At 42.7% G+C, this 27,695-nt stretch overlaps 1 protein-coding gene and 1 pseudogene across 2 annotated transcripts; one reads left to right on the plus strand and one right to left on the minus strand.

The window, feature by feature from the left end:
• Positions 1 to 5,837: 5,837 nt before the first annotated feature.
• Nucks1 (nuclear casein kinase and cyclin dependent kinase substrate 1) lies at positions 5,838 to 27,695 on the plus strand. 2 transcript variants are annotated; one of them, XM_051147357.1, is made up of 7 exons: positions 5,838 to 6,070; positions 16,976 to 17,025; positions 18,482 to 18,587; positions 19,545 to 19,600; positions 23,933 to 24,085; positions 25,581 to 25,727; positions 26,712 to 27,695. In XM_051147357.1, the coding sequence occupies exons 1-7, from the start codon at positions 6,054 to 6,056 to the stop codon at positions 26,909 to 26,911; spliced, it is 729 nt and encodes a 242-aa protein (XP_051003314.1). In that variant the 5' UTR covers positions 5,838 to 6,053; the 3' UTR covers positions 26,912 to 27,695. The 2 variants fall into 2 exon arrangements, with proteins under 2 accessions (XP_051003314.1, XP_051003313.1); XM_051147356.1 differs by having other exon boundaries at positions 5,844 to 6,070; positions 25,578 to 25,727.
• On the minus strand, positions 22,656 to 23,016 carry LOC127190387 (40S ribosomal protein S15-like; annotated as a pseudogene).

A 27,695-nucleotide genomic window follows, 5' to 3' on the forward strand; every position in this document is an offset into this window, starting at 1 on the left:
TATTTGCACTTTATTGCTTTCCTGATCCAACTCATCTCTCCTCATGTCTCCTGGACCTCTACTCCTCCTCCCCTGGAGGGCAGGAAGTCCAGACCTATTCTCTCCCCTGCTCAGAAATTGGCTCCAAGCTGCTTAATTGGCATATCAGGGGACAATTAGGGAGCAGTGTTAACACACATTGACAGGATATTCTCAGAACAAGGATCAACCAGTTATGGAGGGGACAGAAGTCAGCATTGGAATTACACAATAACTTTATGCCTACAGGTATGTATGTGTGTGTAGGTACCCACGGAGGCCAGAAGAGGGTGTTGGATTCCCCTGGAATTGGAGTTACAAGTGGTGGAACCCAGGTACTCTGGAAAAGCAGCAAATGCTCTTAACTGCTAAAGGATTTTTCCAGCCCCAAGACAAATATTCTTGTTTATAAGTTCAGTGTTCTTTCTGTGAGACCTCAGGGCCACTCTTCTCAGCAATGTTTACAGCACAGTATTTGTTAGCAGTTTAGATATGTAGAGCTGTAAACCTTCAATACCACAAGGGTGAGTTTTCTATAGATTTTATTGGTGTCTAGTTGAACAGCAAGCACTAGTCTTTGGCTTTTTTCCTTCAGTTTAAAATAAATGTCAAGTTGTGAATCTTTATTGTTTTAGCAGCAGATGGTCACCTAAGCTTAGCTCTTAACATCCTTCAAAGCAAAGAAGAAGACAGATGGCTGGAGTGGAAAAACAAAAACAAAAATACAGAACACTTGAGGGCTGGATATGTGGCTCAGTTGACAGAGTACTTGCCCATCATGAACAAAGTCCTGGGTTCAAGTCCCAACACTGCATAAATCAGGAATGGTGCTACGTACGTCTCGTTTCAGCGACAGAAGGACGACGTGTTCAAAGTAACCCTCAGCTACATAGAAAGTTCAGGGCTGACCCAGAATACCTGAGCCCGTTTCAGAAAGAGCATCAGAGGAAGAAAGGAAGGAAGAAACGCTTGAGAAGATGGAGACATACAGCTGTGTCCTATCTTAGCCTCAGGCTGTACAGGGGCTAACCAAAGACACAGAGCTCTGCTGTCCCATGGAGTCATCCAGAATTGCAGAAAGGCAGCAGATTAGAAGTAAGATTGTACTTAGTTGCTTTCTTTTAGGGGCTGGAGAGATGCCTCGGTGATTAAGAGCACTGGCTGTTCTTCCAAAGGACCCAGGTTTGATTCCCAGCAACCACATAGCAGCTCATAACTGTCTGTAATTCCAGTTCCTGAGGGTCCTATGCCCTCCCTTGGCCTCCTCAGGCACCAGGCACACACATGGTACACACACATGGTACACACACACACAGGCAAAATACCATACACATAAAATAAAATATATTTGTACACCTACAGGTCAGAAGAGGGCATTAGATCATGTTATATATGGCCGTTAGCCACCATGTGGTTGCTGGGAATTGAACTCAGGACCTCTGGAAGAATAGTCAGTGCTCTTAAACCTCTGAGGCACCTCTCCAGCCCCTTATCTAGGTGTTTTAATGTGATTGAGTCTCTAGCCCATGATAGCTCCAAATTACCTCTGTAGCCTTGAATTTGAACTTCTGATCTTTCTGCCTCCACTTCCCAGTGCTGAGAGATTACAAATGTGTGCCATCAACCCCAGTTCTTAGAGTCAAAAAAAAAAAAAAAAAAAGCCTGGTGTGGTGGTACACGCCTGTAATCCCAGCACTCAGGAGGCAGAAGCAGGTGGATTGCTGAGTTCAAGGCCAGCCTGGTCTACAAAACGAGTCCAGGACAGCCAAGGCTACACAGAGAAACCCTGTCTCGAGAAAAACAAAACAAAACCCAAAAAACAAAACAAACAAATATGAACAACCAGATATGGCACCTGCCTGGGATCCCAGGACTCAGGAGGTGGGGAGCAGGAGGATCGGAACTTTCAGACCAATCTAGGCTATTTAGCAGATCAGAAGAAAAAATAAAAGAAAAGAAAAGAAGAAAAAGAAACAGAACCAGAGCTATAAGGAAAGCAAAACTAGCCATGCCCTGCACAGAATAAGCACAAATTTTGTTTAAAGCTCCCAGGGCTCCCAGCTCCCTCTAGCTGTCTTCTTGGCTCTCCGTGTGTGTGCACCGAGTCTCAGCTGGTCTTCCAGAGATCTCCTGAGCACCAATTCCCGTCCCACCCACAGACCCTTTTCTGCTTCAACAAAATGAAAGAAACTAGCATGACCCAGGAAAAGCTCGCCAAACCTCAGGCACGAGCGTGTACTGGCAGAAAAGGAACCATCTGCCAACAAAAGGTGGTTCCTAGAACAGCCACAGCAGATGAGGAACTTCAGTTCTCTTTTCAAAAGTTAGGCATAAGCAGGACCCCCAGTATTGAAGAGGAACAGGGATCCATTTTAACACCTCCAGAGTTCAGGTGTCTCTGGCAGCAAACACTATCACAGGCCAGGCTGAGCCATAGAAGCCTGTGGAAATGCTTTGCAGCATCCACCTCAGCTTGGTGCAGACAGTCTGGCTGGGTGAAGGAGAATGGCAGGAGATTTGCCCAGACAACCCGGGAATGGCAAAGCACCAGCTGCTGCAGGAGGGGAGGGAAGTTGCAGGTCATGTGGAGAATGTTGATGAGGCTTCAAAAAAAAAAAAAAAAAAAAAAAGGAGCAAACGAAATTGAGGCAACTTGTTTGTGAGGAGATGGAACTTGGAGATGTCACTGGGCTGCTGTTTCATGTCATGACTGCTTTGCGAAATTCTTACAAAGCTGATAAGACCTACATCTTTTTTTTTTCTGGTTTTTCGAGACAGGGTTTCTCTGTGTAGCCTTGGCCATCCTGGACTTACTTTGTAGACAAGGCTGGCCTCGAACTCACAGCGATCCGCCTGCCTCTGCCTCCCGAGTGCTGGGATTAAAGGCGTGCGCCACCACGCCCGGCTCAAGACCTACATCTTTAATGCTTTTTCTTTTTTTCCTCCTGAGAGTTTTCCTCTGCCTTTCACTTTCATGCACACACACACACACACACACACACACACACACACACACACACACACACACGGTGGGGGGGGGGCAATAAAAAAAATTCTGGAGACGGATTTTGGTGATGGTTGCACAACATGGATGTATTTAATGCCACAGAAGTGTGCACTTAAAAATGGCTAAGACGGCTTTCGGCCACGGCAGCCATCTTGCAGTAACTCGCCAAAATGACAAAGACAAAGGAAAGAGGTGGGGCGCCTGCTATATGTTCTCTGGGCGTTTTAGGAAGTATGCACTTGTTCCTTGGTCACATACATGCGAATCTACAAAAAGGGTGATATTGTAGACACCAAGAGAATGGGCACTGTTCAAAAAGGGATGCCCCAGAAGTGTTACCACGGCAAAAGCGGAAGAGTCTACAACGTCACCCAGCATGCTGTGGGCATCATTGTGAACAAGCAGGTTAAGGGCAAGATTCTCACACCTGGGTCCATCTGGCATGCCAGCCTGTGCCACCCAGAGAGGAACACTTGTGAGGGCTGACGGGAAGGAGCCTGAGCTGCTGGAACCCATTCCGTACGAATTCATGGCCCAATGTACAAAAGGAAATAAAAGACCTGGACTGTAAAAAAAAAAAAAAAAAAAAAAAAGGCTAAGATGGCAAATTTTATGTCATGGATTTTTCTTTCTTTCTTTTTCTTTTTTCTTTTTTTTTTTTTCTTTTTTTTTTTTTTTGTGTGTGTGTGTGTGTGTGTGTGTGTGTGTGTGTGTGTTTGTTTGTTTTGAGACAGGGTTTCTCTTGTAGTCCTGGCTGTCCTGGACTCAAAGCTTTGTAAAACAGGCTGTCCTCCAAAGTCACAGAGATCCACCTGCCTCTGCCTCTTGAGTGCTGGGATTAAAGGCGTGCACCACCACCCCGCCTGGCTTACTTTTTTGCTTTTTCAAGACAAGGTTTCTTTGTGTAGCCCTGGCTGTCCTGGAACTCACTCTGTAGACTAGGGTAGCCTCAAACTCACAGAGAGCCTCCTGCCTCTGCCTCCCAAGTGCTGGGACTAAAGTCGTTTGCCACTATTGCCTGGCTGTTAAAGATTTGTCCCTTTTTCTTTTTTTTAAAGTAAAGAGGGACCGATGTTGAATGGAAAGGCTCAGGACAGCTTTTGAAATACTTCTCTGTTGTATTCCGCTGCTCTCTCCCCTTAGAGAAGTAGGATTTTACATTAAGAGACTTTCAGGAAGCAGACAGTGCTGTGGTTGTTGCTTGGGAACTATATTTTCACTGGGTTTTGTTATTGACTCAGGGGCTCTGATAGTCCAAACTGTCTTCAAACTCCCTATACAGTCAGGGATGACCTTGAACTTCTGCCCCCTTGCAGTCCTACTGATGCCTCCTTGATTGAGGGCGTTACAGGTGTGTGCCTTTAGGCACAGTTGTAGGAGGTGCTGAGGGCTAGACTCAGCGCTTACTGAATAACTGCTATCAACTGAGCAACGTCCCCACCCTTCGTTTGCTAATTAACAGTGCCTGTGGCAAAGATCAAAGCCCATGTATAACACAGTGTGTTGGTTTTCTATTCCTATGACTTGAGATATAAGAATAGATTTATTTTTCTACGGTTTCAGCTATTTCCACTGGGGCTGCTTGGTCCTATTGCTTTGGGTCTATAAAGAGGTAGAACATGGTGGTGAAAAGTATATCAGCAAAGTAAAACTGGATCATATTGTGATCAGCAAAGAGAGACAGAAGGTGGCCAAGCTATGCTCCTGGTGACCTCTTTAAGGGCACACTCCTAGTGTCCTAACTTCAACCAGGCCCTGAGTCATAAACACTACCACAGGCTGGCTAGTAAGTCTTTGGCATATGGGTTCCTAGGGGACATATAATCCAAAATATAGCACAAAGTAAACCCTAGCTATTAATACAGGGATACTGAACCCTACTTCTGAGTTAGGCATTCAGTCTTGAGGGTGCCCCAACTACTTTTATCTTCTATTAAAAACTGAACCTAGCACTTAAGCCCATAGCTTTCAACATAGCGCCTCCTTTAATTCTAATAGTAAGGTAGTGTTGTTTCTTGTTCTACTTACCGTAAAACTGAGGTGTAGAGAGGGAAACCTATTCAATTACTAAGCGGTGGGCTTAGAATTCTGAAGCAAGTGTTCGGTCACCACTCTCGCTCTTAACCTTCATCCACCCTCTTCTTTTTAAAATGGTAACGTCGGGAAATGGGATTGTAATGAGTATGAAGTAACTCTCAAAGTTCAGGTTGGAAAATGAAGGATAGAAGAAATTCTTTGTGAGCATAATTCTTAACTTCAGCAGCGTGACTACGCCCTGGGAAATTAACGCTGAAGACAGAGTACTGGATTTCTAAGATTAAGGTCAAATTTTTGAACCCAAGAATTTTCCCTCCAATTTTGAAGTAGTCTCACAGTGACGAATCTGCTCCCTCTGCCACGAGCCTTACAATTACCTGATTTGCAAGATAATCACGCCAAGAGAAATTAAATCCATTACACGAACACCTAGCCCACGCTGAACTCTATATAAAATCAGGTTCTTTGGCGGGTGGGGCCCAGGATCTAACCCAAGCGAATCTGCAGCTATGGCGTGGAAAGCCAGGGGGGCGGGCAATCGGCGACCATTTTTGTTTTGCGGCCATGCGCTCTCAGTGCATCTTGACTAACAGGACCCCATGGAGGAGGCGGGGCCTACCAGGGGGTGGGGCGGGGCCTGGAAAACGTGATGATTCAAATGGACTAATGACTAGGGCGCGCCTGACAGAAGTCACCAATGAGCGGGCGTACAGGGGCGGAGCGCACAAACCCTAGCGGGTTTGGTTGCGCCACGGCTTTGGCGCATTTTCGGCTGGTTTGATTCATCCATTTTGAAGAGACAGGGGAGCTGGGGGCTCGTCAGATCCAGGGGCCCGGAACAAGCAGCCGCAGACTCTTGAGGAGGCAGCAGCAGCTCGGGGCTCGGCAGCAGCGGCCCCGCCGGCCGGAGCGGGGGGGTGGGGCGCCGAGTGCGCGGGGAGGGGGGTCCTGGTCCTCAGCTCCACGACTTGGACGCGCCTCGACAGCGAACATGTCTCGGCCTGTCAGGTCAGTGCAGAGTTCCAGGCCCCGGAGCGAGCCGGACGGGCAGCGGGGAGCGGGCGAGGGAGCTGGGCGACGGGCCTGGAGTCGTGCTCCTGACTACCACGCGCGGCCTTCTCTAGGGGTCCCCGCGCGCCCGTGCGCGTGGGTGCGCGGCGGCGCGCAGAGTGGCAGTGGCGGCGGCGTGCGCGTGCTCGTGCCTTCACTCCTCTGGGCCCGGGTCGGCTCGGCTCCGAGGCCGCCCCGGACCTCCGCCCTGGCTCTGTCGCCGCCGCGAAGCGCTCTGGGCGCCCCCATAGGCCTCGTCCTTGGGCCCTGCGGGAGCCTGTCAGCGAGCCGGGGACGTCCACGCGCGAGAGCTCGTTTTCCCAAGGCTTGCGGGAAGCCCAGCGTCTTGGCGAGCGGGTCGCCTGTGCCCCACCGCCCGGCCCCGCCTCCACTCTCGGTGTCGCGGCAAGGCCCCGCCTCCTTAGCCCGGCCTGGGTGGGACCCATGCTTTATTTTCCCCTTGGGGCAAAAAGTGAGTTTTTGACCATACGCCCCGAAAAATAAGGACCGCTGCTTCTCCACCCACCCCACCCCCCCACCTAGGAGTTCTGAACGCGTTAACCCCAAGTTTTCCCTTCCCTCCGCTTGCAAATGCCCTTCCTTCGGGGACGTGCGCGTTAGCCGCGCGACCCAAATCCCGTGTGGTTCCCGTTCCCCCCTCATTCCCAATACACGTCTTCGATGCTCCTGTAACCCTCTCTTTCCCCGTGCGACGTTAATCGCAAAGGAACTGCTATGTTCCGCTAGCGATCAGACTTTTATTCGCATGGTTCAAGAAGTTTCCAGTTTTTTTCTCACTCGGTGTGGCTCCTCTTTAACGTCCGCCAGAGTGTATGGAATGTGCCTTGGGTGGAGCGGTGGGGTTTAGTCCGATCTTGAGGCCTGAGAGAGAGAGAGAGAGAGAGAGAGAGAGAGAGAGAGAGAGAGAGAGAGACAGACACACGATCGACCCCGAGACTCGAGTCAATGGAAGTTACTTATAAAGGCTCCTTTGCCTTTAGTTACCAGTTCTCCTTTCCAAGTTTTTATGAGAAGTATCTTAATGCCAAAGAGAGGTTTGGATCTGGCAAGGGTTTTGTGCCCTACCATTTGTGTCCCCTGACAAGATAATCTCCTATTGGTGGTAGTTTGGGACTGCGAACTCCTCGGGTTCTCCGGGTGGAAATACGGAGAGTGAGTTACTTACCTGCTTGCTTTTTTCATTCTCTAACCCGCACCTCCAAATTACCATGTTCTGTGAAAGCTTTACAGGCGTTTAGGAAGTAGTCGGTATGGCTCTTTCAGGTTATAGTGAGTACTTTGGAGACATAAAACTAACCAAACGGAGGCCAGCCTGGTCTACAAAGCGAGTCCAGGACAACTAAGGCTACACAGAGAAACCCTGTCTCAAAAAAACAACAACAACAACAACAAAAAAAAACCCTAACCAAACGGTACCATCAACTCAAGATAGTTACTTAGGATTAAGAAACAGACACTATTAATATTTTTGTTATACTTGGAAGTAATCCCCCTGTGGTGAAATGTTAGTAAGTTGACTTACCTGAATTTGTGTCCGAAGCTCAATTATTTTAGGCCTTAGCTTCAAGTTAATTGTATAACAACATAGTCTAAGGGTTAGGAAGAAAGTGAGCTAAACTGCGGGGTGGAGGGGTGGATGGGCTGGCAGCTTAACTTGAACCTGGGTAAAGGTGAGGTTTCTTGTATCATACATTAGTTGGGACTAGAACCTAGGTATTATTTACTTTTTTCTTTTGCTGAAGCAATGTCATTATTATTATTTAATGGGAGGGGGGAGGTGTCTCACTGTACTGCCTTGGCTAGCGTGGAACTCTTTCTAGACCAGGCTAGCTTCAAACTCAGCATCTGAGTAGTGTGTGAGAGCCACTACTGCTCCCAGCTCATTTCACTTTAACCAACTCTCCTCCTGGGTGGCCAAGAGTCTGGTGGCTATTCAGAGTTAAATTAAGAAAAGATGACTAGAACAGCCCTTTCCCTTCCACACTGTCCTTTCAGAGAGGGTGAGGGCATGAGCTATGCAGTGCTTTAATGCTAATCATTCCAGGTGGCAGTTACGGGTCATCAAAAAATGACCTCTTATTCCACAAAACAACTATTATTTGTTTTGTTGTTGTTTGTTTTGGGGTGTTTTGTTTTTCGAGACAGGGTTTTTCTGTGTAGCCTTGGCTGTCCTGGACTATATTTGTTGACTAGGCTGGCCTCAAACTCAGCGATCCATCCGCCTGCCTCTGCCTCCCAAGTGCTGGGATTAAAGGCATGCACCACCACCACCTGGCTTTTTTTTTTTTTTTTTTTTTTTTTTAAGATTCTTTTGTTGAATTTTTTTTTCTCAAAGGGAGTTTTAAGAAATTAAGTGGTAAAATTTATAGTAGTGGGTATCATCTGTTGATGACCTAAGGAGCCTAGATTTTCTGGTTAACAGAGTTCTGCTCATTTTTCCGCCTCCACAGTGATCATTTAACTTTCAGATGCTTTCATGACTCTTAAACCTGGAAAAGAAGGAAAGAGGTTATTGCTTATAAAAGATGAGAACTGGCTCAGCGTAGTTCTACACAGAGTTCCATGCAAGGCCAGGGCTAGCCTTGCCTTTACCATTAATCCCAGCACTCAGGAGGCAGAGGCGGGCAGATCTCTGACAAAGCTACACAGAGAAATCCAGTCTCACAAAACAAAAAAGAAATCACCCTCCAGGACAGCCAGGGTTATTACTTGGAGAAACCCTGTCTTCAAAAAGCAAACAAAAAAAGAAGTCCCCGGTTAAAGGGGAAATTTGATTGGTTTGTTTGTTTGTTTGTTTTTGTTTTTCAAGACGGGATTTCTCTGTGTAGCCTTGGCTGTCCTGGACTCACTTTGTAGACCAGGCTGGCTTTGAACTCAAGAGATCCCCCTGCTTCTGCCTCCCAGTGCTGGGAATAAAGGTGTCACCACCATGCCTGCTAGAACTTCTGTTCTTTACTTTCAGGTGTATAATGTGCCAGTGAGCAAGGTGTGTGAATTTAAAAGAGATTGCCATTTCTAGACTTTAATTTTTAAAATATTAGGGATATCTTAACGCTAGATGTGCTGGTATATGCTTATTCTAACACTTGGGAGACTAAAGCAGGAACATGGAAAGTGCAGTGCCTCCTTGGCCTGTATAGTGAATTTGCCTCAAAAAAAAAAAACTAAAAATAAGAAAAACTCATAATAAACTTACAAAGACTGAATGGGGGGGGGGGGGCTTCACTTTATAAAAGCATAGCTTATTGAACTCACTCCACCAAGGACTGCTTGGCCTGGAACTCCTATAGAGAGGCACCTACCTCTGCTAGGAGTAAAGGCAGGTGGAACCATGCCTGGCCCAAGAGGGGTACTCTTTTTTTTTTCTTTATTTCTTGAGACAGCCTTTGTGTAGCCCTGGCTGTCCTGGAACTCACTTTGCAGACCAGGCTGGTCTTGAACTCAGAGATTCACTGCCTCTGCTGGAATTAAAGACATGCACAACCACTCTCGGCTTTGTACATATTATTAAGAGGTGACCATCTCTCCAGTCAATGAGACAAAATTTTTTACATGTAAATTAAAACTTTCTATTGCTGAGTTAAACATTTACACCCAAATGTGTGCTCTTAAAATGTTAATTTTTCTGTTTGTGACAGGCTCATATAAAGCCAGCTGATTTATAACTTATTATAGTTAAGGATGGACTTTGGTTTCTGAATTTCAACTTCCTCCTAGGATTACAAATCTCTGGTGCTAAGGCCCAATTTGTATATAGTGCTGAAATTTGAACCAAAGCTCTGTGTGTGTGTGTGTGTGTGTGTGTGTGAGGGGGGCGGGGGAGATGAGCAAGCACTCCACCAACTAAGTTATATCCCCAGCTCTGATTTGATTATTTATTTATTTATTTATTTATTTTGGTTTTTTAAGACAGGGTCTCTCTGTGTAGCCTTGACTGTCCTGGACTCATTTTGTAGACCAGACTGGCTGATTTTATTTTTAAATACTTATTTATGCACTAAAAAGTTCAACTTAAGTAAACTCTTTGCTTTTTTGTTTTTGGTTTTTGTTGTGGTTTTTATGAGAGGGACGTAGCTTACTGATAGAATGCTTGGCTGACCTGCATGAAGCCCTAAATTCTACCCCAGCATCACAGAAAGGAAACAAAAAGGGTTATTAGAGCAAAAAGATTCTGTGGAAATGTTTTTATTTTAACAAGGGTTTTCAGTTTTACATCAGGATCTTGGAAAAATGGAGAAATCTGGACAGAGTGATGTCTCAGTCAGATGGAGAGTGTTGTGATCTCTTTGTTCTCGGCCTATCATCATGTTCTTGTCTTTTTTATTTCCTTCCGGAGGAGGGAGCTATTTTATTCTTGATGACATAGGTGAAGACTGATCGCATGCTGATAATATTTGCAGAATATAGGAAGTTGGGAGAGATAAAATGCATTGAAATGTTGGTGTGAGGGAAGTAGTTAGAATTGTAGTGTGAAATCCACTGTGCAAAAGATAACTGAGATCTTAGATTGTGTTAGCACCGTAAAGCAGGAGGAAGGGCATAACCACCATTTAGTCCCCTTTCTATTTATGAACCACATTGTAAGCATTTACTTTGAGCATTACTTGGCAGTCCTTTATCTTTTGAGAAAATCAACTAGATCATGAAGAAGGTACTTGAAATTTGTGATGAGTGACTTGTTACAACCATAGTATTTAGGGGCTAGGAATAGTAGCACACACTTATCATCCTAGCACTGAGGAGACAGGCAGGTAGATGGTTGAGTTTGAGTTTAGCCTGGTCTAATACAGAGGGGCTATGTGGAAATTGTCTCAAAAACAAAGCCTACCAACTAAAAACATAGTATTAACTTTGAAGGAAAAAATGAAATTAGCAAAATGTTAAGGGATGCTCTGAGGAGGAAGGACATGGTGATTACGGTAGGGAGAGCACATGATGTGGTCAGTAAGTGGTAGAGGCAGGCTTGGGCTCCCTATCGAGAACCATTAAATGAATGCAATTTTCTTATTGTAAGCTACCTTGGAGATCATGAGTGGTTCTAAGTTCTCCTTTGGGATTTCGTTGATAAGACTCAAGCTTGGATAAAATTGTTTAGAATTTAGTATCTATAACAGAATTTGCTGAACAATTCTATGTGTCTCCCTATCACTATCGAAATCTAGTGGGTTTGTGTGGGATATTTTGTGACAGCTCTGGCTGTCCTGGAATCTGCTATGTAGACCCTAGAACCCGCACCTGCCTCTGCCCTCGCCCTACCACATGTTGGGATTAAAGGTATGCACAACCATGCCCAGCTAGTAATGTTTACATTTTTATTGAACCCAGCTTGGGCTACAGAGTGAGATGTTTGCTCTCTCAAAAATATAAAAATAAATAAATATATATATGTATATATATATATATATATATATATATATATTTTTAAAGCCAGGTTTGATGGTCTGCTCCTTTCATCTCAGCACTCAGGAGGGAAGAGGCAGGCGGATCTCTGAGTTTGAGGTCAGCCTGGTCTCTAAAGCAGTCCAGGACAGCCAAGGCTACACAGAAACCCTGTCTTGAAAAACAAACAAACAATAAAGTAGAAAGATCACCATTTTGAGACCAACCTGGCCTCAAAAGCATACATGTTTTAGACCAAAATAGAAGAGGACGTGTTGAAGAGATGGCTCAGAGATTAAGAGCACTTACTGCTCTCCAGAGGACCGTGCTGCCCACAACTGCCTGTAACTCCACCTCTAGGGGAATTGGCACTCAGACCTTCCTCTGATCTCTTACTTGAGCACCTGCACACATGTGACATTTACTTGCACAAACAAATACCACTTTTGTGGTCATAGTTATTCAGTTTTTCTTCTAAATATTTAAGTGTCTCTGCGGTCTACTTTTTTCCCTAATTTGTTTTCGAACTATTTTGTTAGAATTCTGGTCAGAAATAAATATGTGTTATAATCAGCTTTGCACAAGAATATAAATGCCTGAAAGATTGTGAACTTAGATGTTAGGATACAGGTTTTCTCTGTTATTGTCTATTTGTTCTTTGTCTTTGTTTTTCGAGGCAGGGTCTCTATGTGTGTTATTCTTGGCTACCCTAGACTCTAGGCCAGGCTGGCCTCAAGCTCACAGCAATTCTCCTGCCTCTTCCTCCTTAGTGTTGGGATTAAAGGTGCCACCACTCCTGGCCCTTTCTTTTTCTTTTAGACTATAAGTGGAAATACATTGCTCTGCAGGATCTCATGCATCTGATAAATGAGATGTTAAACACCAACCAGTGAAGAATCAGCACTTGGCTGTGAGGGATGGTGCCAAAAGAGAACGTTGGGCCCTCTGGAATCGGAGTTAGATGTGGTTGTGAACCATCTGACTTGGGTGCCGGATCCAAACTCATCCAGTGCTATTGATTGTTAAGCCATCTTCTAACCCCCAGAAAAATCAGTTTTTTATAATATTAATTAACTTTGGGATAAAAATAGCAGTGCAGTCAGCATCTGTTGAGCTGTAGATTGGGCCAGGCACAGTGATGCACGCCTATAATCCCAGCCGGGGTCAGGGGCAGCTGGGTCACTGAGTTCAAGGCCAGTCTGCTCTATAAAGCACGACCAGGACAGCCAAAACTATGCAATGAAACTGGGGGGCTGGGGGACAGGAGGCCTTGGACTTTTTTTTTTTTTTTTTTTTTTTTAATGGCTGCTCTGTGTCCTGGTGATAGGGTTTGCATTTGACAGTGGATTGCCAGCGTTAATTCAGCATTCCTTACTTAAATTTCATATAGCCTTGGAAACTTGTTACAAAACAACTAAATACTGGGATTAGCAATGGTGATACACGACTTTAATCCCAGCCCTCAGGAGGCAGAGGCAGGTGGATAAGTTCAAGGCCAACCTGGTGAAGTAATTTCAAAACATGGTAAATTCTAATTATTTTTATTTATTTATTTATTTGGTTTTTTTGAGACAGTTTCTCTGTGACTGTCCTGGACTCATTTTGTAGACCAGGCTGGCCTCAAACTCACAGTGATCCATCTGCCTCTGCCTCCCGAGTGCTGCAATTAAAGGTGTGCACCACCACCGCCCGGTGTAAATTCAAACTCTAAAACACTGTACTTCTTCATTCTTTAGACAGAATACTTTGTCTTTTTATTTTTCGTTTTTGGTTTTCGAGACAGGGTCTCTCTGTGTAGCCTTGGCTGTCCTGGACTTACTTTATAGACCAGGCTAGCCTCGAACTCAAAGTGATCCTCCACCTCTGCCTCCAGAATGCTGGGATTAAGAATACTTTTTCTTACAGCACACAAAAATTAAATTCCTGGTATGTGAAACCAACATTCGTGTGTGTGTGTGTGTGTGTGTGTTTAAGAAAAATTGCACATTTATTTGTATACTGTGTATGTGTTGCAAGGTGCGTGGGGAGGTTGGACGACAACTGTGGGAGTCATTCTCCTCCTCTACAGTGTTGGTCCTGGATATTGAACTCAGGTCATTAGAGCTGGTGATGCCTTTCCCGTTTTACCAGCCCTCAACATTCTGTCCCTATTTAGTAGAAATTATTGCTTTGGGTGGGAGTATTGAGACAGCATCTTATGTAGCTCAGGCTGGCTTTGAACTTAAATGTGTAGCTGAAGATATTGACCTGATCTTTCTGCTTTTACCTCCCAAATACTGATAGAACAATTGTACTACCATGCCCTACTATTAAAATCCTGTCACGGGCTGGGCATGGTGGCGGATCTCTGAGTTCGAGGCCAGCCTGGTCTGCAACTGAGTCCAGGACAGCTGAGGCTACACAGGGAAATCTTGCCTCGAAAAACTTTTAAAAAGGGAAAAATCCTGTTACCTTTAAATTACTTCATCCTTAACCCATGTTCAGTACCAAATAGTTCATTGTAAACAAGCACTACCCAACTCCCATTTCATTTGGTGGGGAGCCACTAATAAAACATTCTACTGCTGAGTTATAAATACCCTGGTCCCAAAGGCACATTCTTTTGTATTTAAAGCAAAATCTCTCTGTATAGACGGGACTGAGCTCACACTTAGAACAAGGTAATCCTCCTGTTTGCACCGCCAGCACTGGGGTGGTAGTCATATGTCATCATTTCTAGCTTCGTGTTACATTTTCAATATAAGTAGGCAGAGTTCTCAGTGAAAGTGAGTACTTGTGGTTGCTTGAGGTGGGTAGGTTCTTGTGCTGCGTGTTTCTTTATGTTGGGGATTTTCTTTCTAGTACAGACTTTTTAATTTGTTTGGATGGAACTCGAGTTGACTTGAGTGAAGGAAGTTGCTGTAATTCAATTGATGGCTCTAAAATACTGTTTGGGGCTAGAGTGGTGGCTGTTCTTCAGATGACTCAGGTTCAATTCTCAGCACCCACACAATGGTGGCTTACAACTGTCCATAACTCCAGTTTCAGAGCTATGATGCCCTCTTCTGAACTGATTGAAAAATAAAAGAGCTACTTTTCCCAACCTAAAGGAAAGTTTGGAAACTGCCTTATAAAGCTGGAAATAAGTTAGCATAAAAGTGATGAACTAGATGCTGGGAGGTGGTAACACACGCCTTTAATCCCAACCCTTGAGAGCCAGAGGCAGGGGAGTCTCTGAGTGTGAGGTATACAAATGGAGTCCAGGACAGCCAAGACTACGCAGATGGACCCTGTCTTGAAAAATCAAAAAAAAAAAAGGTAGGAAGACAGAAGTAATACCAACGGGTATTTATTAGGTGGTCATTACTTGCCTAGCACTCATTCCTGGGGCACTCTTGAGTAGCTTTGTTCTAAGATTTAGTATTCCTAGGTGTGGTGGGACAAGCCTTTAACCCAGAGCAGGCAGGTCCCTGTGCAGCTAGCCAGAGGAGTGGGCAAGATTCTCTACAGCTAGAGTTAGAAGAGTTGTGAGCCACCTGCTAGGAGTGGAACTGGTCAAGAGCCACTTTAACCACCAAGCCATATCTCTAGCACCACTTTTGAGTAGTATTCCTCCTATTTTACAGTTAAGAAAACATGGTCAGTGAGGGGAAATCCCTTACTCAAGGACATAGTAATTTGTGGTAGAGCCCTGACTCGGTTTAGCTCAGTCATCTGTGCTGTGTTGAAATTCTGTATTTGCTTATGTTTCTGGTAGTTACTGTTCAACTGGAAAGTTAGTTCCACTTGACATTTAAAGAGCAGCAGTTTGAGACTAGGGCTCTCTGCAGCCCAATCCACCTCAGACTCCCCCCTTCTTAGGGCCTGGGGTGACAGATGTGTACCACTATTTCTGGCTCCCTACTAGGATTTTGATAAGACTTGTGTTTGTTTTTGCTAGGAATAGATCTCATGCCCTTGTACTTAAGTAATCCTCCTTTTAAATTTTAGATTTTGATCATGGTACATTTTTCTCAGTTTTGAGTTTCACAAGACTGAGTTTATTGAAAAGGTACTTTGGCCCTAATACAACAAGCATCCAAATACACTTTCCTAATTCCTTATATGAAATGCCGTATATGACCCATGCACATTCTCCTGTATACTTCAAAATCATCTCCAGATTTCATATTTTTCATAGAACAAAACTAAAGGTAAATTTGCATTGTTTGGGTGTGGTGCACATCTGTAATTGTAGCAGTGGAGACAGGAAGCAGCACAGTTCTAAGTGTGAAGTCAGCTTTTGCTGCACAGTGAGACCTGTCTCAAAGCAAACACCAAGTTAGGCACCCTCACAACCACCTGTAACTCCAGCTCCAGATCTGGTACTCTCCATGGGTACTAGAACACATGTGGTACACACGTATGTACATAGATAACACACACATATATAAAATACATCTTTTTAAAGCATTTATTTATTTTTTTTAATTCACTTTACATCCTGATCGCCACCCCTCCCTCCTCTCCAGTCACACCCTCACACCTTCTCCCATTCCCCTATCCAACCTCTTTTCTGCGCGCACGCGCGCACACACACACACACACACACACACACACCAAGTCACCACAGGACTAGATTCATCCTCTCCTACTGAGGAGATCCAAAGGCTGGCAGGAGGGTCAGAGACAGCCCCAGCTTTAATTGTTAGGGGGCTGACATTGAAGAACAACGTGCACATCTGCTACATATGTGTAGGGTGCCTACATATGTGTGGGTCCAGTCCATGCATGCTCTTTGGTTGGTGGTTCAGTCTGTGTGAGCTCCTATGGATATCTTTTTTTTTTTTTTTTAAGCATCTTTTGACTACATAAGTAAAATGTTTCTTCTAAAGCTTAGTCTTAACATAATTTGGGTGCTTTATAGCGTAATTATATTATACCTTAAAGGCTGTTTTTTGCCTAGCAGTAATCTCATTTTTTTCAAGTATAAGTGTTTGTGTATATAACAGTAAGAATAGTTGGTGGCTGTTATCTTTAATTGCAGCACTGTGGAGGCAGAGGCAAGAGAATCTCTGAGTTAAAGGACACCTGGTCTATATAAGCAAGTTCCAGGACAGGGCTACGTATAGGGGGGAAAGAAAGAGACAATGAGTAAAATAACACTTGAAATTTTGGCCTGTGGATATCATTGTCTATGTATAACGAATACATGTGGTGAACAGGTTCACTTGCCAGCTGTGTTTTGGGGGAGGGGAAAATGTACAGCTTGAGAAGAACAGTGTTTAAGTTGTCACTAAGGTATTATAAGTCGGAGAGGTTTTTTGTTTCATTTTGGTTTTTTGTTTTTTGAGGCAGAGTCTCTGCCTTCCTCTCTTTACCAAGAACTGAATTAAAGGTATCACGCCTGGCTTAAGTATTCTTTTTATAAGACTAAAATGTGTATTTGGTGTCTTAGAAATCATACTTTTTTTTTTAATTGTTTAAATTTGTCTCTTTCTGCAGAAATAGGAAGGTCGTTGATTACTCACAGTTTCAGGAATCAGATGATGCAGGTATGTTTTGTGATTTTCTACAAGTCATGCGTTGTTCTGACAGAACTGTCAGCTTATGTGCTTTTGGCCATGCTTTTAGAAGTCTTTGTTATTTAAAATTACCCAGTGGTCTGTGTCAAACAAATCATGAACTTGCCCATTATCTTTGTGAGAAGGTTTGCTGTGTGGCTTGGGCTGTCCTTGAACTCAAAATGCTTTTGCCTTAACCTCACAATTACTGGATTACAGGTGTGTGTGCCACTGTGCCTGGCCTGTAGCCTTTTCCTGTAAATCATTGAAATAAGCACCTGAATTTCCCCCCTTGTCTGGTTTTAGTATCCAAAGGTTAAATGTCCAGTAATTCTGATCCAGTGTTTATTTCTTTAAATACCTACTGCTAACTAAGCACAGTAATGTGAGCCAGTAGTCCCAGCTCTTCAGGAAACCTAGACAGGTGGCACACTTCAGCCCAAGAATTCCAGACCAGCTGTTACATCATAGCAAGACCCTGATTCAAACAAGAAACTTGTGTCATTATTGCAATTGTTATAATAAAATCTGTGCCTGAGGAACTTGTGCTTTTTGCATAATGAAGTGAAATGAGCCTTTATTATCTAATTTTACTTTATTAAAACTTTAAACTTTTCTTATTTTATGTGTGTGGGAGTTTGTCTGCACTTATGTCTGTGCACCAAGTGTGCAGTGCTTGTGGATGCCATGGAAGGGCATCGGATCCTGGAGCTGGACTTACTAGGATTTGAACCCTTATCATCTAAAAGAGCAACTAGTGGTCTCAACTAGTTTTTTACTTTATTATTTTACTTTATAAGGAGATGTATAAAGAATTAAAAACTCAATACATAATTCTGTCACTGAAGTAATACAAACATTAATTGTACTACATGCCAGAAATTGTTCTAACACTGTTATGGAATCTCCTGTTTCATTTTACAGTTAAGGACACAAACGTAGAATTGATACTTAACATCCCTTAAGCTGGCATGCAGCTGTTTTGACCTTTTTCTTCTTGACTTTCATCTTTTTAAACTATAGTTGAAGGACTGCAGTTTAGCTCAGCAGGCAAAGGTGCTTGATGTCCAGCCTGACTCACACAATTGTCCTTTGTTTTCTGTACTTATGACGTGTCAGGCATGAACATACACATGCAAATAAAATTTTGCTTGTGTTGTTTTAATGTTGTTACGAGGCTTGCTGTAGAATTTTAGGCACTGCCCTTGTCTTACTTGGGTCTGTTTTGTTTTTTAAGATTTATTTACTTATTTACTACATGTACAGATCCTCTGTAACTAGAGTTGTGAGCCACCATGTGGGTGCTGGGAGTCAAACCCAGGTCCTCTAGAAGAACAGCCTGTGCTCCAGTGCGCCCCTCCTTCCCCCTTTAATCAAAGGAACTATAAGGGGATGTCTCAGCATGTAAGCATTATAATAGTTAACTGAGTTTTATTTTCTTGTTTAGATGAAGATTATGGAAGAGATTCAGGCCCTCCTGCTAAGAAAATTCGGTCATCTCCCCGAGAGGCTAAAAATAAGAGACGATCTGGAAAAAATTCACAAGAAGACAGGTAGGAGGCATCGTTGTTCTTATCTTTTTACTTACATTGTCAGAACTCTAGAGTGGAGGCAGTCTTTGCACTGTAAAAGGATGAAGTTCCTATGGCAGCCTGGATCTCACTTCAAGCCTGCAGGTCAGCCTCATTCCCAGAGCAGCTTGGTCTCAGCTTTGGATCAGAAGTGAGCTCCAGGAATGCTTCTTGCTGCTTTCTCAAACTTAAGAGCATGAGCCAAAGAGTATTTTAACTTTGTAACTTGCTATCTGAGATGACATTGACACTTCATTGTAGTTCCTCTTCAGTCAGATCAAAAGCAGAGTAATACCCAAAGCTTGGGGAGTTCTAAGCTCTACCCTGTTGAGTTTTACTCTCACATTCCCTAATTGTGTTTCTTATTGTAGTGCTAATAATGGAGCCTGAACATTATGTTTGTTACAGCATCTCAACAGTGTTGTTATATATGGCTTAAATTTTTTCTTTGTTTTGTTGTTTGTTCAGTTGGGTTTGGTAAGTTCAGGCAGGGTCTCAGTGTTCAGGCTAGCCTTTAGATTGATCTTAAACCTACAATCAATGTTTTGTTGAATTTTCTATTCATTTCTTTTTAAAAATTGAGCTTTCCCCTGACTTTGCTCATTGAAATAACTAGAGAAAGTCATACACTTGATCATAAGTTAGATTTTAAATTCTGCTTCATTCTTGGGACTCAGTTTGTTTTTCTGTGATGAATAAAACTAAACCTGTTCACTAGCACCCCTGTACAGTAAGGGAATAATGAAGCAGTTTTATTTCTCAGCACCTGTCTGAACAATTTATACATGAAAGGATTAAAGTGTTTTAATTCTGATACCAGAAATCTGGTTGTACTTTTTTCCCCCTTCAAGACAAGGTCACTATAACCTGCCCAGTGAGTGACTGTTTGGCCTTGGATCTAAGACTTTTGAGCATTTTCCTTTTCTTTTTGCCTTACAGTGAAGACTCAGAAGAAAAAGATGTGAAGACCAAGAAGGGTGATTCTCACTCAGCAGGTAAGTCATATTTATTGCAGTTTTGTAAGTAAGATACTCTCAAGTACTGGGGTTATGCAATCATTCTGGTTTCACGAAGGTAAAAATTATTCTTTATCCTGATGGCTGTTTTGGGTTTTAAATATCTACAGGTCCTTTTCATGCAAAATTGAGATTAAAATCTTTTTATTGGGGAGAGCTAAAGAGCTGGCTCAGCAGTTAAGAGCACTGGGTTCAATTCTCAGCACCCATGTGGTAGCTCACACCTATCTTTCTCTTATTCTCTATGGTTTTTTCTTATGTTCACTCCCTATCAACTGGTTGCTTGCTCCACCTCTTGACCTGTGGTTGACTTCGTTTAATCCTGTTTACAGTATTTAAGTAGAAAGCTCTAGGATTAAAGGTGTGTGCTAGGGCTGAGCCACACCACAACTAGAAACAGGTTTTTCTAGTAAACAACACAATCTCAGACTGGGAATGGTGATGCAGGCCTTTAATTCCAGCATTGGGGAGGCAGAGGCAGTCAAATATCTTGAGTTCAAGGACAAACTGGTCTATAAAGTGAGTCCAGGACAGCCAAGGTTACACCAAGAAACCCTGTCTCGAAAAACAAACAAACCCACAATCTCAAGGTTTACACTGTGGTCAAATATCCTGCAATAGCTCATAAAAAAATAATTAAAAAATTTTTTTAATTAAATATTTTATTGTGTTATGTTGTTGTGTCTCACCATGTGTCCCTGGCTGTCCTGGAACTCATATAAACCTCCAAATCACAGAGATCCTCTTGCCTCTGTATTTTGAGTGCTGGGATTAAAGATGCATGCCACCATGCCCTGCTTGTATATGTATAAAGAAATTAAAGCAAGCTAAGCAAATGCCTTGTGAAACAATAGCCATAAGGGGGGAAAGTGTAATAATTTAAATAATTTAATTTTAATTTAAAATACATTAATGCAAATCAGGTATGGTGGAATATGCCTATAATATCAGCATTATAGATGCTGAGACAGGAGGATTGCTGCAAAGTACAAGGCCAACCAAGGTTACATAAGGAGAACTCAGCAGGTAGAAGCAGGTGAGTTTGAGGACCGTCTGGTCTACTATAGTGAATTCCAGGACAACTAGCTTACTTACATAGAGAAAATGTAAGTAATAAAACAAAACTAAGAAAGGGGTAAAAATATATTTTTTTTTAATGAGTCAGGAACTCTGTGGATAAGTGTAATCCTATTGTTGTTTAGCTCTAGCTCTTGAGGATTGAGTTTGGTATTCCTTACTGCTTTTGGCCTCTTTAATTGTGACCAGTGTGCCTTCCCTTTGTCTTCCTGGATGTCATTTTTCATGACTGGTGTTGAACAAAAATATGAAGGATGGACAACGTTCTGCTCCCTTTACTCTGCTAAGGTGCTCTGCCTTCCTTGCTGCTATCTAAAGGCCCAAAATAATGTCGTGTGTATGTTGGCATTTACTTGCCTTGTGAGCTCTAATTTTAATTTCTTATCTTTATTGGGTTTTTGAGTGCTTTGTACTTTTATTAATCACAACTTCACCTGACTCAATTTAGTTTAGGGTCTGCCATAGTCAGCTTTATTCTCTACTTGTCTCTAGATGAGATTTTTGGCACTAGAAGTGGTTAAGCATTGACTATGAAGGAGAGCGCCTCACAAAACCCAACCAACTATAGCTTAGGAACTCTGAGAGTCAGTAGCTACTGAAAAGTGATCACTGGTAAGTTGCCCGTGCTCCAGTGGAAGGCCTCCACCCATTCACACATGCCAGCAGTAATTAGACTTGCTAGTTTATTAAAACACACATACCATGAAATTAAGAGGGGTGTGTGTTAAGAGTGACCCAAAGGGAGCTGAAGTAAGTAGCAGGGGATCGAGAGGATCAAAATGTGTTGTATGTTTTTATTCTTAAAGGATGAATATGTAAAAAGGTATACTGTGTTTTTATTTCTAATATGTATGAGTGTTTTGCCTGCATGTATGTTTATGTACCATGTACATGTCTTGGGTTCACAGAAACCAGAAAAGGAGCTGGAGTTACTGGTGGTTATGAGCCATCACATGGGTGCTAGAAACTGAACCTGGGTTCTCTTATTTAAAGAGCCAACTCTTCAGTGCCCTGTTTTTGTTTGGTCGGTTAGTTTTTGTTTTTGTCTTTTTAAGAAGAAAAACATTAACTAAAGCAAGACTTAAGGGACCCTTAGAAGTATGACTACTATACCTTAATAAAATAGGGAAACCTAAAAGTTCAGGAAAGAACTGCTTTTGCTTTTGTTTTCTTTTTTTTTTTTAAAGATTGATTTATTTATTACATATACAATTCTCTGCCTGCATGTATGTCTGTGACAGAAGAGGGCATTAGATCACATTATAGATGGTTGTGAGCCACCACTATGTGGTTGCTGAGAACCAGACTCAGGACCTCTGGAAGAGCAGTCATAGCTCCCAATCCCTGAGCCATCTCTCCAGCCCCAGGAAAGAGACACTGGTTGAAATAAAGTTTAGTTGCTGGGCCACGGTGGTGCACACCTTTAATCCCAGCACTCAAGGAGACAGAGGCAGAAGGATCTCTGAGTTTGAAACCAGTCTGACCTATAGGGCTAGTTTCAGGATAGCCAAGGCTATGTAGAGAATCCCTGTCATAAAAAGCCATAAATAAATAAATAAATAAATAAATAAATAAATAAATAAATAAATAAGTGTTTAATCCTAAAATTATCAATTACATGCAAACCTATGTTTTTAGAAGCCAAAAGCAGAAACATATTTTTCAATAGAAGAGGGAAGGAGGCCTTCCTTCCAATTATCTCTTTCCTAAGGTATGAAACACACAAAAACAATGCTGAATAAAGCTCAGCCTAGAGCTAGTAAGCTAGCAGCCCTGCCTTCATTTAGCAGACTAAATAACTGTATTGATAGAACACTAGTTAATTCATTGTAGTATGTGAGAGTAATTTTTATAAGCCTGTTCACAAACAGGCTAAGTGTGTGTGTGTGTGTTTTGGTTTTTTGTTGTTGTTTTTGGTTTTGTTTTTTGACTGAACACGAGTCTTTATTGGCTGTGGTTATTTGAGGGGGATGAAGTGGGAGGAGTGGGTGGCACCAATACCAGGCCGGCCGTGCTTCACCGGCTTGTGGATGATGGAGAACTCGCCAAGGTAGTGGCTGATCGGCTCTGGTTTGATCTCCACCTGGTTGACAGTCTTGCCTTTGTACACGCCTACCATGCTGCCCACCATCTCGGGCAGGATGATCATGTCCCTCAGGTGGGTCTTCACCACCTCCGGCTTCTCCATGGGTGGAGCCTCCTTCTTGGCCTTCCTCAGGCACTTGAGAAGGCTTGAGAAGTGAGTGTTGCTTGCGCTGCAGGCCATGCTTCAGGCGCCGCCTCTGGCGGGTGCTGTATAGCTGCATCAAGCTGCTCATAGGACATGTCCAGCAGTCCACGCCGTGGTAGGTAAACTCTTGCGAGCTCCCCTAAATGTTTTTAAAGATTCCCCTCTGCCTGTCTAAATTGAAAAGGTCACCCAGTTCATTATAAGGAGTAGTAGTTCTGCACTGATTTTTGTGTGTTTTATACCTTAGGAAAGAGATCATTGGAAGGAAGGCCTCCTCTCCTATTGTAAAATGTTTTTCTGCCTTTAGCTTCTAAAATCAGTAAACATAGGTTTACATGTATAATTGATAATTTTAGGATTAAACAGTTATAAATTTAAAGTAGTAAAGGAACCATGTGTTCATAGTTTTTTAAGTTCATAATTCAGCTTTACTTTTTTTTTTTTTTTAAAGATTTATTTATTATGTACAGTGCTCTGCCTGCATGTACACCTGCAAGCCAGAAGAGGGCACCATCAGGTCACATAGATGATTGTGAGCCACCATGTGGTTGCTGGGAACTGAACTCAGGACCTCTAGAGGAGCAGTCAGTGCTCTTAACCTCTGAGTCATCTCTCTAGCCTGCAAGAATTTTTAAAAATCAGTCTCTATGGTATAGATATATCTTGAACTCTTCGCCTTCTAGATGGGATTATAGGTGTCTACCACCATACTTGGCTTTAAATTATTTATTTATTGATTGATTGATTGATTTTTCGAGACAGGATCTCTCTGTATAGCCTTTGCTGTCCTGGACTTGCTTTGTTGACCAGGCTGGCCTCGAACTCACAGAGATCCACCTGCCTCTGCCTCCCAAGTGCTGGGATTAAAGGTGTGCGCCACCATGCCCAGCTTAAAAAATTTTTAGGGATAGATTTTATTCCTCTTTGAATGAAGTAAGGCTGTTTTTTGGTTGGTTTGTTTGTTTGTTTTTAATTGCTGTGTCATAGTAACTTTTATATTGCAGAAGACAGTGAAGATGAAAAAGATGATCATAAAAATGTACGCCAGCAACGACAGGCAGCATCTAAAGCAGCTTCTAAACAGAGAGAGATGCTCTTGGAAGATGTTGGCAGTGAGGAAGAGCCAGAAGATGATGATGAGGCACCCTTCCAGGAGAGTATGTGAAGTTACCTACTGTTCTCTAGACATTTGTTTAGATGGCCTAAACTTACTGTGTAGCTGTAGATCCACCTGCACCACTGCTCCCGGTTGGTTGGTTGGTGTTTCGGTTTTTCGAGACAGGGTTTCTCTGTATGTAGCCTTGGCTGTCCTGGACTTGCTTTGTAGACCAGACTGGCCTTGAACTCACAGCGCTCTGCCTGCCTCTGCCTCCTGGAGTGCTGGAATTAAAGACATACGTCACCACGCCCGGCTTTTTTACTGCCCCCACCTTTATGGAGAAGTGGGGATCTAGCCCAAGGCTTTGTGTGTGCTAGGCAGGCACTCTTGTCAGTGGAGCTTCATCTCCAGTCCTGCTCCTTCTTTGTAATTCTAGTTTACAACTTTGGTATTTTGCTAAATGTTTGCATCCAGTTTCATAATTAGACAGATGCCACCTGTTAAAAGATAAAATTGTGCAGCTAGGTGCAGTGGTGCATTCTTATAATCCCAGAACTCAGGTAGCAGATCTCAGTGAGTTCAAGGCCAGCCTGGTCTACACAGTTGAGTTCCAGGACAGCCAGAGCTACATAGTAAGACCCTGTCTGAAAACAGAAGATAAAATTATGGGGATAGGGAGATGGCTCAGCTTTTCCTCCAGAGGATCCCGCATCCTCTTCTAGAGCATCTTACACACATACATACATTTACGTAAGTAAAAAATAAAAGGAATTTTTTTAAAGATTCAGTAGAATTTGACAATAGAGCTATCCAATCCTGAACTTAAAAGAAATTACTGTGCACTTTTTACTTATTAATATCTTTACATGCTCAGAAAACCTATGATTATGCATTATTTATAATGGTTTTCTACTCTAAGACATTTGTATTCAAATACTGAATAAATACTATAATAACCATCAGTAATGGGCACTGTGTTTACAGTTTGCTTCTTAGCCTGGCAGAGGAATATAGATCGCTTCAGGTTGCCAAAAACATTACAGAATTCAGATTATTTTTCCACAGGTTGTTCAGATTATGTGTAGTTGTGCTTTATATGGAGTTTTCTTGTTTCATTATTCAAGGTTGGTATTAAAAATACCATCAAAAAAATAATAATAGTAATACCAGGTCAAGCCAGGCGTGGTGGTGCACACCTTTAATCCCAGCACTCGAGAGGCAGAGGCAGGCAGATGCTGTGAGTTCAAGGCCAGCCTGGTCTACAGAGCGAGTCCAGCACAGCCAAGGCTACACAGAGAAACACTGCCTTGAAAAACCTAAAAAATAATTATGGCAAGTCAGTCATGTAACATATGTAAGGTCCATACTGTACCCACTCTACAGTGGGCCAGGGGCACTCCAACCAAATTGGTAGTGTAACTCCTGATTAAATCCAGTAATGCTTAGCTCCCAAATCCTGTTCTCCAACCATTCTCAGCACTCTTTCCCTTTGTTCACTTGGAAGGATGTATACATTTAAGTTGGACGTTGAAATTCTTCTTTCCTCTCAGAAGATTCTGGCAGCGATGAAGATTTCCTAATGGAAGACGATGATGATAGTGATTATGGCAGTTCAAAAAAGAAAAACAAAAAGATGGTTAAGAAGTCCAAACCAGAGAGAAAAGAAAAGAAAATGCCCAAACCCAGACTAAAGGCTACAGGTGAGGCCTGTGAAAGTAAAACCACATTTCTGCCTTTAAAAATTTTAAGAACTAAACTTAGGCCTCAGCACTAGCCTTGTATTTGGTAGAAATACAATAAACCCAAAGGGATTTTGTTTTACACATGTGCCTTTGGTCCAGCTAAGGGCTGGAGAGATGGCTCTGATTAAGCTTCCAGAGGACCCAAGTTCCATAGTCATATCGGGTGACCTGTGACCCCGGGTGACTTAGGCATCTGTACTCATGCATACCCACACAAAGTCACATACATACACACATAATTAAAAACAATAAAATCTTGAAGAAAAAAAAAAAAAGAATGGGGTGGAAAGATGGCTCAGTGGTTAAGAGCACTGGCTGCTCTTCTATAGGACCTGGGTTCAGTTCCTGGCAGCACACAACTGTCTGTAAAATATATATATATCTCCATCCTGTGGACTTGGCTTGTAGTGGGTGTGACCTGCTCGTTTCAGATACAGTATTCCTCACTGTGCTCACAGAGCATTGACTGCTCTTGGGTCATTCTTAGCAGCTAGGAAAGGCTCTGTTCCTGTCTCTCTCCTGTGTCATGATAAAACAATAGTGACAGTAGAAACAAAACCACCTTTGACAGTAAGGATTTGTCTTTTGGATCTTCAGGTCTTCTGCCAGGTACTTTCCTAGTTGGAGCTAGTTTGTTAAACTAAATCAAAAGTCCATATATTTACTTACAGTTTTATTCTGGCACACATAATTAATGAGTTCCCTTGTTTTCTTACTCACCTCATCATACTGTGGAGGGTGATGGAGCTGCAAAAGCCGATGGCTCTAGTTTTTGCTCAGAAGATGTTCCTTGTCCTCATTAGGACTAATGTGTCTTCTCTGTGGCCTTGTGTTTCCTCTCTATTGAGATGGGATTATTTTTTATATTTAAGACTTTATTTTTAGATCTTAAAGGCTTTTTGTTCTCTTTCCTTCCCCAAATTGTTACTTTCTGTATTTCAGTGACACCAAGTCCAGTGAAAGGCAAAGGGAAAGTGGGTCGCCCCACAGCTTCTAAGGCATCAAAGGAAAAAACTCCTTCTCCCAAAGAAGAGGATGAGGAGTCAGAAAGCCCTCCAGAAAAGAAGACAGCGGCAAGTCCCCCACTCGAGAAGTCTGGAGACGAAGGGTCTGAAGATGAAGCCCCATCTGGGGACGATTAAAAGTGATGTTTGGGGAGAGATTTTATTAAAAAACAAAACAAAACAAAAAAGGAAACCTACATAGGACACGGTTTGGGCTGTGGCTTAACTCGGGCTTTCAGTGCTATTTCATTTGTCTAAAATAATGTTTATCTATCTGTCTCTCACTCTCAGAACCATTGTGTGTTGAAGTGTTTAAGTTGCCATTTTGTCTCATGGTCTTCTTTCTTTGCCAGTCCCTCTCCTCTCCCAGTGAAAGCCATGTGAATTAATCACTGGACTGACTGTTTCATCTTTGTGTTTTTAATGGAAGGAAGGACTACCAAGCTGTAAAGCAATAAGACTTGAGGTGGACACTATGGAAACTTTGCTTTTTGTTAAAGAATATCAACTTGGATAATAATCAAAAAAACAAAAATCTAGAAAGGTTTTAGTTGAAAATGATTTGTTACTTCTTTTCCTGTGCTTGTGATGAGCAGTTGTCATTTGACATGGGCTTATATGTCTAAGGTGTGGATGTCAAGAAGAATCAGGACTCTAAACTTACACTAGTGAGGCAGTTGGGGGGTGAGCAGGAACTCTGGATTGTTAACTCAGTGCTCACGTATTTCCCTAGCTGTGGAGAGGAGGAGGTTCCTGGAGCTTATTGGGGGTATGGGCTTCCTTACTTTATATTTGTTATTCTCCAAGAGACTCACAACCAGTGGTCCTTTTGTCTGAATAACAGTCTCTTTTAAAATGAGCCACCAAAACCAGAATCACTCTTTATTTTATGTCATTCATATTTTTTATTGACTCATTTTTT

This window comes from Acomys russatus, chromosome 6, assembly GCF_903995435.1.
Source record: "Acomys russatus chromosome 6, mAcoRus1.1, whole genome shotgun sequence".
In the NCBI taxonomy this organism is placed as follows: domain Eukaryota; kingdom Metazoa; phylum Chordata; class Mammalia; order Rodentia; family Muridae; genus Acomys; species Acomys russatus.

What these genes read in the sequence shown, in the direction of transcription:
- Nucks1 (XM_051147356.1), top strand. An exon ending in TCAGGAATCAGATGATGCAG is followed by an intron (nt 17,026 to 18,481) that starts GTATGTTTTGTG and finishes TTTCTTGTTTAG; the next exon opens with ATGAAGATTATGGAAGAGAT. An exon ending in GGGTGATTCTCACTCAGCAG is followed by an intron (nt 19,601 to 23,932) that starts GTAAGTCATATT and finishes TTTATATTGCAG; the next exon opens with AAGACAGTGAAGATGAAAAA.